This window comes from Aethalodelphis obliquidens, unplaced genomic scaffold (assembly GCF_003676395.1).
Source record: "Aethalodelphis obliquidens isolate GAN/ISIS:26980383/991018 unplaced genomic scaffold, ASM367639v1 scaffold85, whole genome shotgun sequence".
Lineage (NCBI taxonomy): Eukaryota > Metazoa > Chordata > Mammalia > Artiodactyla > Delphinidae > Aethalodelphis > Aethalodelphis obliquidens.
Genome location: NW_020838029.1, coordinates 5,901,332 through 5,912,968, shown reverse-complemented (window position 1 = coordinate 5,912,968; position 11,637 = coordinate 5,901,332). Strand labels below are relative to the sequence as shown.

At 43.4% G+C, this 11,637-nt stretch overlaps 1 protein-coding gene across 1 annotated transcript; it reads right to left on the bottom strand.

Annotated features, from left to right (window-relative positions):
* Nucleotides 1-1,198: 1,198 nt before the first annotated feature.
* OTUD6A (OTU deubiquitinase 6A) lies at nt 1,199-3,008 on the bottom strand. Its single transcript, XM_027093614.1, has one exon. The coding sequence runs from the start codon at nt 2,404-2,406 to the stop codon at nt 1,531-1,533; it is 876 nt and encodes a 291-aa protein (XP_026949415.1). The 5' UTR covers nt 2,407-3,008; the 3' UTR covers nt 1,199-1,530.
* Nucleotides 3,009-11,637: the final 8,629 nt, after the last annotated feature.

The following is an 11,637-nucleotide window of genomic DNA, read 5'->3' as shown; positions in this document are numbered from 1 at the left end:
TAAGTTATCTCACTGAAATATAGGATCTAAAGGTTAAATTTTTTAATTGTTTACTGCAAATCATTTCACTTTTACATTTTTTGGCAAATTCAAGATATCAACAAGTCTCAAATATCAACAAAAGTTTATCGCTCACTTTTTTTTTGCTTCATACCAGTTGCAGATATAAGAAAATGAATCAACTACTTTAATACTTTTAAAAATCTCTCTTTAAATACTTTTTATCTCTAAGAATTAAGGAAAACGACTAAGTTCAGATCTTTCACATTCATACCAGTTGTAGATAGAACAAAGTGGACCAACTGCTTGAACAACGTTATACCCTTTTATGTCTGAGAATAAAGGAAACTTAGTAGTTGATGTCACCCCTCACAGCAAGTTAAACTACCTATCAGTTTGCCTCTTCTTAGTTCACATCAATTGCAGATATAATGAAATGAATCAACTACTTGAATAAAGTCATGTCCTTTCTTATATTTAATAAAGGAAATTAAATTGAGATCGTTCACATCTTAGAGCAAGCCTTATCTAGCCTATCAGTTTAGGTAAATGTACTTTCTACATTTAACGCTTGCATTTAACTTCTAAAGTTAACAAACATTATTTAGAATTCAGGAAACATCTAAACAACTGTAATTAATTAGCAACCATACAAGGTTTTATGAAAAAACAAAATAAAATACTAGGGCTTCCCTGGTGGCTCAGTGGTTAAGAATCCCGGGGACACAGGTTCGAGCCCTGGTCAGCGAAGACCCCACCCCACATGCCGCGGAGCAACTAAGCCTGTGAGCCACAGCTACTCAGCCTGCGCTCTGGAGCCTGCAAGCCACAACTACTAAGCCCACACACCATAACTACTGGAACCCGCGCGCCTAGAGCCCCCACACTGCAAGGAAGACCCAGTGCAGCCAAAAAAAAAAAAAACTAGAGGAGGTCTTGTTTGTAACTTGAGACGTCTCCAGTTGAAGTGGAAAGCAAAACCCCCAAACAGCCCACGATACATTTTTTTCCCCAAAGAACTAAGCAAAAGGCATTCCCAAATCATTTCATTCACATCAACTCCAACTTTAAGTAATGAATACATTCACGGGGCAACCGGAAGATTCTGAGCTAAACTGATATTTTTCCTCAAGTGAAGAACGCATCAAACCAAGTTGCCATTTTTTGAACCCCAAAGTTACTTGCAACGTGACCAGTTCTCTTGGGTGGGGCGCACAGACCCTTCAGGGCAAGAAAGGTGAGAACTTGTCAAACTCACTCCGCTAGGGTAGGACGGTACAGATCTCTTCCTGGTCACCAGCCTCCGATCCCCCTACCCCGTGAAAGAAGCAACCCAGGGACGATCGAGGAGGATAGAAGAGCGAGGGAGGAAGAAGGGGGGGCGGGGGAGGAGAGAGGGGTGAGCTCTAAGTAAAATGAATAAACAAAACCTTGAGAAAACCGAAGGAAAAAAGCGGAGCCTGCTGAGGAGACGCGGCGGCGGCAGATTCGGCTCCAACGGCAGCCGCCACGGCGATGGCGGCAGCGGGCCTAGATGAGACGCCGGGCCACGCTCCCGCCGGAGCCGGTGTCGAGTGGCTTCACCGAGTTGTAGTGCTCCGCGCTGCTGTAGGAGTACTGCTTGCAGACCAGGGTGAGCGGCTTCTTGGTGTACTCCTCTCCGATGACGACGGCGGGCGAGTTGGCCTGGATCACCTCGATGGGGGTCTGCAGGACGTGCGACAGGGCCCTCAGCTCGAGCTGGCTTCCACACGACGCGCTGAACACGATGTCGTCGCAGTAGCTCAAGAAGTCGTCGCGGCTGCAGGCGTCGCCGGTTTCGGGGTTGCTGAAGAAGGGCAGGAAGTCGTCGACATGCTGCCGCATGTACTCGGCGGTGCGCCTCCGCAGGCTCCCCACGGTCACGGAGAACACCAGCTGGTCTTGGATGGCGCGGTACATGCAGTGGTCGTCGGCCGGGATATCCTTCACCTCCAGATGCTTGGCCCGCAGGATGGCGCCGAGCTTCATTTCCTCGTCATGGCGCAAGCTGGCCAGATGCTCCCTCTCAGCCTTGTCCATCCAATCCTGGCTTTCTCTATTGAAGGCCTCCTTTCTTTTGTGCTTTCTCTGTGCCCTCCAGAGGTGAGGAGGCTTGTTCTCGAGATCCAGCTTGGCCAGATCTTCAGTGACAGAATCGAGGCTGCTGTTATCAGGGAAACTCTCCTGGAACTTCTCCAGCTCCTGCTGGTGCTTCTGCTCCATCTCGGCCTCGAGGCGAGCCACATCGAGGAGCAACTGCTTTCTTCTCTGCTTGTCGCTCTTGGGGATCGAGCTCTTCATGCCCTGAATGTGGGCCTGCAGCTCTGTCTTCTCGCGGCTGTGGCGTCGTAACATCCGCTGATGCTCACTCTGTGAATCTCCCATGATGTTTAAGGGCGGGCGAGAATCGAAGTTTGGTGGCTGAAGTACCGCTACAGTTCACGTGAACAGTCTGACCACCGAACTGCCTAGAGCTCCTCAGCCTCCCCTGGCGGCTGTACTCTGTTCCCCTCACCCGCCGTTGCCCTCACTCTATTAACGGACCTCTCTGCCATTGGCCGCTGTCTCTCCGCGGCTACGCCTCCTAAACACTCCTGGCACTAGGATTGGCTGTTGGGAGACCCTACCTACGCTCCCATTAGACCACGTGGCAATACGTGCTTCCGGTTTTAGCGGGGTTCCTGTCCCGGATGTAAAATCCCGCCTTTGTGCCTTACGTGCAGCAACTGAGCTTGTGGAGGTTTTCGTGGACTCTGAACTGCGTACTTCACTTCCTAGTCTGAACACAATGCAGACACTGGTCCTGCTTGAGAATCACATGACAAATACTGTTACACCAGCTGAATGTGCTCTGACACTGGACTTGTCATTGTTCCCAGTGTTGAGGAGGTAATGTGGCTCTCTCCAGTTCTTTAGCTGCCTTGACTGATGAACGCTTAATTTTTTTTGTGTGTGTGTGGTACGCGGGCCCCTCACTGTCGTGGCCTCTCCCGTTGCGGAGCACAGGCTCCGGACGCGCAGGCTCAGTGGCAATGGCCCACGGGCCCAGCCGCTCCGCGGCACGTGGGATCTTCCCGGACCGGGGCACGAACCCGTGTCCCCTGCATCGGCAGGCGGACTCTCAACCACTGTGCCACCAGGGAAGCCCTGAACCCTTAATTTTGTGTATCAGAACAAAGATATTTCCTTATGTTCCTGGGAACACAGAATCCTTTCAGTTTAGGCCTCAAATCCACCCTGTCCCATCTCAGTGTGAGAAAGCAACAACCTGAAAGTTCACTACAGCTGAGCAGACTTTGTCTCGTGCCAACAGAATGCACCTACCCTAAACTCCCCTTCTCCTGGGTTCCCAGCTTCCAAAATGGGCTCCCATGAAGCACGGCAGTTGACCTTCATCAAGCCACTTCCTTCTGATTATTTTGAATCTCTAAAAGTTCTAAAAAATAAAGTAAAATAAAATCCCTAAGCTCTTTCAAACATGCTCTCATCCTGCCCCACTCTGCTCATCTGTATCTTGAACTCCCAAACGGGAAGGCTCTTGAGACAACCTCCTCCTTGTTACAAAGGAGGAAAGTGGACATTTGTCCAAGGTTTTACATATATCAAAACTTCAGTCGTTTTTATTGCTAAGTAGTATTCCATGATATGGATGTACTGTAGTTCATTTAACCATTCACCTGTTGAAGGACCTCTGGGTTATTTCCAGTTTGGGGTTGTTACAATCCCTGCTATAAACACCCATATACAGGTTTTTTGTGTGAGCACAGGGCTTCATTTCTCTGGGAAAAAATGCCCAGGAGTGCAATTTCTGGGTCACATTATAAGTGTATGTTTAGTTTTTTAAGAAGCTATTTTCCAGAGTGATTGTACCATTGTGCATTCTCACCAGCAGTGTATGCGGAATCCAGTTTCTCTGCATCCTCACCAGCATTTGGTGTTGTCATAATTTTTTTATTTTTAGTCATTCTGATAGATGTGTAGTGACATCTCACTGTGGTTTTAATTTGTGTTTCCCTGGTGGCTAATCATGTTCATCTTTTCATGTGCCCATTTGCCATCTGTGCTGTATCCTCTTGGGTAAAATCTTTACGTCATTTGCCCATTTTATAACTGGACTGTTTTTTACCACTGAGTTTTGAGACTTCTTTCTATATTCTAGATACTTGTTCTTTGTTGGATATGTGCTTTGCAAGTATTTTCTCCCACATTGTAACTTGTCTTTTCATCTCTTGGTGTCTCTCAGAGCAAAAGTTTTAAATTTCGATGAAGTCCAATTTATCCATTTTTTCCTCTCTAAGTCATGGTTTTGGTGTCAAGAACTCTTTGTCTAACTCTAGATACCAAAGAATTTGTCCTTTTTTTTTTTTACTAAAAGTTTTATAGTTTTGCGTTTTAAGTTGAAACCTGTGATCTGTTTTGTGTTTATTTTCATGTAAAGTTTGAGGCTTAAGCCAAGGTTCATTCTTTTGCCTGTGGTGGTCCAATTCCTCCAGCATCATTTGCTGGAAATGCTATGCTTCCTCCATTGAATTGGTTTCGCATCTTTGTCAAAAATCAGTTAGGCATGTTTGTGTATGTCTATTTCTGGATTCTCTATTCCTTTCCATTGATCAATGTGTCTATCCCTCCTCCAACACCATAGTCTTGATTACTATGGAATAAATCTTGAATATAGGTAGACCCTTTCCTTCAATTTTATTCTTTTTTCAAAATTGTTTTAGCTATTCTAATTCTTTGTCTTTCCATATAAATTTTAGAATAATCTTGTCTATATCTACAAACAAATCTTTCTGGGATTTTCATAGGAATTGTGTTAGAGCCATATGTTAATTTGAGGAGAATTGACATCTTTACTACGTTGAGTTTTCCAATCCATGAACACCTGGGTATGTATCTCCATTTATTTAAATTTTCATTGATTTTTTTCATGAATGTTTTATAATTTTCAGCATATATGTCCTGCACATATTTTGTTAGATTTACATTTAAGCATTTCATTCTCTGAGTGATTGTAAATGGTATTGTGTTTTTAATTTTGGTGTTCACATGTGCATTGCTAGCATACAGAAATACAGTTGACTTTTGTATGTTCATCTTGTATTCTATGACCTTGTTCAACTGACTTACTATTTCTAGGTGTTTTATATTTTATTTCTTTTTGGTAGATTCGTTGGAATTTTCTATGTAGAGAATCATGTTGCCTGTGAATAGGGACAGTTTTATTTCATATTTCCAGTCTGTATCCTTTCATTTCCCTTTTTTGCCTTATTGCACTGATTATAACTTCTAGCACTATATTGAATAAGAGTGGTGAGGGCGGGCAGGCTCGCTTTGTTCTGGGTCTTGGGGGAAAGCATTTCATCTTTCAACATTAAGTATGAATTAGCTGCAGGGTTTTTTTGGGTTTTCTTGGTAGATGATCTTTATCAAGTTGAGGAAATTCCCCTCTCTATTTTTCTGAGACTTTTTTTTTTGTAATATGAATGGGTATTGAATTTGTCAAATATTTTTTTCTGTATCAATTGAATTGTTTGTGTGATTTTTCTTCTTTAGCTTATTAATATGGTGGATTACGTTGATGTACTGTCAAGTATTGAACCAGTCTTGCATCCCTGAAATTAACCCCATTTGGTCATGGTTTACAATTCTTTATATACGTCGCTCAATTCTATTTGCTAAGATTTTATTAGGGATTTAAAAATCTACCTTCATGAGAGATATTTGCCTGTAGGTTTCTCTTTCAGTACTGTTTTGTTTGGTTTTGATATTAGGGTAATACTGGCTTCATAAAATGAATTTGGAAGTCTTCCTTCCTCTTCTGTTTTTCTAGAAGAGATTATGTAACAGAGTTAATGCTTTCAGTGTTTGGTGGGATTCTTCAGTGAAAACATCTGGGCCAAAAGATTGCTGTTGGGGGAGCATTAAAATTACAAAATTGTTTTCCTTAGTAGTTGTGGGGCTAATCGATTTCTCCATCGAACCTGAATGAGATCCTTGCTGGGTAGAATAATCTTGGTTGTTGGTTCTTCCCTTTCATCACTTTATATATGTCATGCCACTCCCTTCTTGCTTATAGAGTTTCTGCTGAGAAATCAGCTGTTAACCTTATGGGAGTTCCCTTGTACGTTATTTGTCGTTTTTCCCCTGCTGCTTTCAATAATTTTTCTTTGTCTTTAATTTTTGCCAAGTTGATCACTATGTGCCTCGCTTGTTTCTCCTTGTGTTTATCCCTTATGGGAGTCTCTGCAGTTCCTGGACTTGGGTGGTTATTTCCTTTCCCATGTTAAGGAAGTTTTCAAGTATAATCTCTTCAAATATTTTCTTCGGTCCTTTCTCTCTTTTCCTTCTGGGACCCCTGTTCACAACATGATGTGAACATTATTGTGCTTAATGTTGTCCCAGAAGTCTCTTAGACTGTCTTCATTTCTTTTCATTCTTTTTTCTTTATTCTGTTCCGTAGCAGTGAATTCCATCTCTGTGTCTTCCAGGTCACTTATCCGTTCTTCTGCCTTAGTTATTCTGCTATTGATTCCTTCTAGTGTAGTTTTCATTTCAGTTATTGTATTGTTTATCTCTGCTTGTTTGTTCTTTAATTTTTCTAGGTCTCTGTTAAACATTTCTTGCATCTTCTCGATCTTTGCCTCTATTCTTTTTCTGAGGTCCTGGATTATCTTCACTATCATTATTCTGAATTCTTTTTCTGGAAGGTTGCCTATTTCCACTTCATTTAGTTGTTTTTCTGGGGTTTTCTCTTGTTCCTTCATCTGGTACATAGCTCTCTGCCTTTTCATCTTGTCTATCTTTCTTTGAATGTGGTTTTTGTTCCACAGGTTGCTGGATTGTAGTTCTTCTTGCTTCTTCTGTCTGCCCTCTGGTGGATGAGGCTATCTAAGAGGCTTGTGCAAGTTTCCTGATGGGAGAGAATGGTGGTGTGTAGAGCTGGCTGTTGCTCTGGTGGGCAGAGCTCAGTAACGTCCACAGCTGAGTTTTTGATAAGGATTAGTTGGCAGGGAGTTCAAGGCTATCTTTTCCAATAAGAAGCATTGGGAATGGTGATAGGTCATCTTGTTGATCAACAGCATATGCTTTGCCCGTTGGTGAGGTGGGAGGGGAAAAGAATTAATGCCTGTCTTGCAGGGGGCTGTGATGATCAAATGTATGTCAGGCACCCAGTTCAGTGTCCGGCTCCGAGGAAGACAGTAATAAATGGAAGTTCCTTTCCTCTACCTTACCCCAGTCCCTACCTCCCAGCTCCTGCCCCCACTCCATTCTCACACATCCTCCCCATTTCATTTCATCACCGCCAGTCCTCCTGCCCTTCATAGGCCAGCAGAGACAGCAGTTTCCATGGTAATCAGCATACTCATTAGTTCAGAGTTTATTGGTCCTTAAGTGTCTGTCTGGACTGGGTTCCTAGCTCACATCAGAGGGAGATTTCCAGTGAGCTCAAGGGCTGCTGAGAAATTGTCAAACACAAGCCATTATATTCAAGTTTTCCTAATTAGAAACAATAGCATACAATGATATTTTGGTGTAAAGAGAGAAGATGTGAGGAAATCATCTCATCTTGGATGCTACAGATGCTCACAGCTCCTATGCATCTGGAGAATCCCCAGCACTCGGAGATGCAGGATTATATCGCTGCGGTATAGGTGTTGGAGTGTGAGTAAGGAGGCCGGGAGATTGAGCAACAGGAAGCCAACCTCACTGAAGGTATTTTGGGTATCTTTCTGAGGATTTGTTCTTTCCTCACCCTCCCACCTGTCCCTTCAGGCTCTAAGGTCATAAGAGTTTCCTGCTCTGTTCATGCTGGGTTTCTATACTGACCCCAGCCTTGTCCTTGACTGTACTCCTATGCTTGAACTGCTTTTCTCATTCGGTCAGCCACCATTTATCAGTCCTATGAGATGCCAGGCACTGTGCTAGGCACTGTGGATATAACCATGAACACAGTAGACAAAGATCCCTAACCTCAAGGAGCTTATAGCCAAGTAGGGGAAGACAGTCAAAAAACAAGGAACTGCAGAAACGTATGGTTTCAAGGTAATGGCTTTTTCTGCAATTTGCCTGGGCAGAAGAAAGGGCTAATTTAGAAATAACAGCCATCTCTTCTTTAAGCTCGTATGTTATTAGGGCAGCATCCTCTGGAACTTATAGGAAAATCAAATGTATAGACTATATAACTACCGCCATCACTACATCGATAGGTTCTGTTCACCGAGTACTTTCTCTCTTGTGTGTGTATTCTTTCCTTTTGGAAACATACCTTGCATGGAAGAGTTTGTACGTGGTTTCAGAATTTTACTGTGATGATGTTTGTCTACTTTGCAGATTTTCATGGCACCTAGCACAGCTGAGTGAAGGTAGTGGGGCAAGGTTTTCCCTGATGAAAATGAAGTGCTCTTTTGAGCATTTCTTACATTTCATTGATTTTCTTAGGTGTCCTTGTATTCTTATAACTAAAAGTACATAGGCATGGCTTAAATACTGGTTGACATTCACCCCATGGTTAAAAATTTTGGCCATCATACGGGAGGGATATTTAAATGGAGGGTTCCAGGAACAAACCCTGCTGATGTGGGAAATATGACAATCTCTTTAAATTCACACTCCACATGCCCTCATAGCATCTTGCCATTATTGCAGTCTAAAGATTAACCTGAGCGTCCTGCATCTCTTCGTGGCTAAGTTTGCAGCCCCAGGAGAGAGAGATACAGCTCTCAGTGCCCGTGAGGTCACGGTGTTCCAAGCTTCTCCATTGTTGGAAGCACCAGAGACCCCAAAGCAGAAGACGAGAGGACAGGTATGTAATTTTAGGGTCATTTTAGGGCAGTACTTTAAAGGATGTTAAAGTGAATCATGTATGTTAGGAAAAATATCTCTTACACAAATATATTTCTTTGTCAAAGGTGTGTATGCGTGTGTGTGAGAGTTGAGTGTATGTGTGCGTGTGCATTGTGTGTGTGTGTGTGCATGTGTGGATACTGTGTGCATGCACAGTGTGTGAGAGTGTGTGTCTGTGTCCCATCTCGTCATGTTCCTGTTCTCCAATCACAGCAAGGAGTGTACTGTCCATTGTGTCTCTTTGGGACCAGAACTGCACGTATCTAGCCTTGAATTCAGCTTCCTTCATGAGTCCCTTCTCCCGTCCCTGGCAAGAACTGGAAAACAGGACCTAGTGAGGGGTCAGAAAATTGCAGAGAAATAAAACTGTGCAGAAGGCGGCAATGAGGATGAAAAACCATAATTCCGACTGGAAGAAGAGTAGAGCTACTGTTAGCGTCTTGTTTTACTCTTGTGAATCTGGATGTATCCCCTATGTAGAGTTTAAGTCAAAACTCCAGACTTAATACTAAAAAGGAAGCATAGTTTGGAAAAATAGTTTTGAAAAAATCAAGGAAAATTCACATAAGTCTTAAGAAAATGGTTTCATTCTGTGATGCATTACTGAGAAATAAAGTTCTTAAATCTGTATAACTGTTATCAGGCAATTTATAGGTGTTTTATCTAGTACTGGGACATAAGAAGAATAACTGGAATAACAGGAATACATTGGCTGGCTTTAAATTAGAGCTTTTTAAGGAGAAAACTGTGACAAGATTGTATGTCCACTCAGTGAGATTTATTTTCTAAGCAAGAACTGTTTGGAAGATTCAGCATAAATATGAAAATCTGTTCCCAAAAGGGCATGAACCTGCTTGCCCTAAGGCAGTTTTCTTCTCTGAAACAGAAGCATATCCATATAGTCTTTAATGTATATTCTTTATATCTTGTACTTAGAAGGTGATAATTATGCATTGTATATATGATTGTGTGCCTTGCAATAAAATAAGAACTGTACCTAAAATAACAAAACAAAACAAAACAAAACAAAAAACAAGGAACTGCAGAATGGCATGCAAAATTAAAGCTGAGCTTTGGAACAATCTTGCACTTGACTAGGGCCCAGCCCTGTTTCTTCCTTTTTTCCTCCTTATCAATGGTCTATATACTCAGTGTAGCTTCTCCTTCCCCATCTGCTAAGGGATCACATGCGTTCATGTAGGAGAGTGTGAGACTCGTTACTGTCACCAGTGGCATGAGGTTAGATGTAAGGGTGAGTCTTCTGGGAGAAATGGCCATGTGAGCCTCCCAAATCCTGGGGTCCCTTTGGAAATAGGAAAGGTCCCTGTTGCCCACCAGGGCAGAGGAGAGCAGCCATCTCCAGTCCTCTGGCACCTTCCAGCTGAGTCAGTCTTGGCCTTTCCTGCCCCCATCCCTAACGTTCTGTTTTGGTTTCTTGGTCAGCCTCCACCTCCTGATCATTCTTAGTTTGCCAGCTGTGAGAAAGGGAGACTGGAACTTGAACCAGAAAGCCCTGCCCAACAAGCAGAAGAGTTGGATGGGATGGATGTGGGTGTGAAGTGTGCAGGAAAAACCCCCTAGCATAGTGAGGACACCTTTGAAAGAATTTGACTAAACCATTAAGTGCAGAAGATGGGAGCTACCATGATCTCTGGGTCAGCTGAGAAATTGGAGGTGACCCACGGGCCTCCCTAGGTCACTGAGTGGGGTCTGCTCTCTGGATGTGACAGAAAAAGTCAACTGCTGACCACATGATCCTGGGACTGAGGGTTGCCAAGTTTAGCAAATAAAGACACAAGACACCATTAAATTTGAATTTCAGGTGAACAGTGAATGTTTTAGTATAAGTATGTCCCATGCAATATTTGGGGCATATTTATACTAAAACATTATTCGTTGTTTATGTGAAATTCAGATTTAACTGGCATCCTGTATTCTATCTGGGAACCCTATGAGGGTGGGGTAAAAACTGCTATGTTAGGGAAGGACTAACTTTGTTTTTTTTGTCTGTTTCCAGGGGAGTAGAGTAGGACCAGTGGAGAGCCGGGCCTCGGTCTGAGAGCAGGAAGAAGGATTTCACTGGCAGGGCACTCGATGACAGCCATGAGGAGCCCTCCATGAGTAACTTGGAATTAGAAACCTTGGAGAGTCCTTCCAGCTCTGACAGTCTCTGAGCCTCAGAATCTCTAGGGATTTTAAAAGGATGGGGTGGGGAGATGATGGAGGAGGATAAGACTAAGAATTAGAAGCCCCCAAAGAGCCTTCACCATTTTTCTCTTTGGTGTTAGGATGGTGGGATGCATGCAGATGCATCAGCTGGGCACATGGCTTTCTCTGTGCAGATGGGAAGTCAGAGTTTCTATAATATTCCAAACACTCTTGCTGTCATTGATTCTGCTCTTACGTTTTTGACACCCATTTTCCAAGGTAACACTGCTTGGAGGGAAACCCATCCCAGGGCAGGCCCAGACTCTGGGCTTTCTTTCTTCAGTGCCCATCCCCTCCTCTTAAGGACAGTGGCAGCAGCAACCTACATGTGGACACCATTTCACAGCTCACAAAGTGACTGACCATCTGTTCCTTATGTGGATTCTCACAAGTCCGAGAGGGAATATTCATCTCCTATTTACATTTGAGGAAGACAAACCCCAGAGATTTGCCCAGTGCCAGGCAAATGGGTCAGGCCTCCACCCGCTCAGGAATTTTTATAATGAACACCAGTGCGTGCCTGCCATGTAGCCTGTGTTAGGGGCTGAGCACGTGAGAAGAGTA

Coding starts and splice junctions, on each gene's coding strand:
- OTUD6A (XM_027093614.1), bottom strand. CDS start 2,406: ATGGGAGATTCACAGAGTGAGCATCAGCGGATGTTACGACGCCACAGC.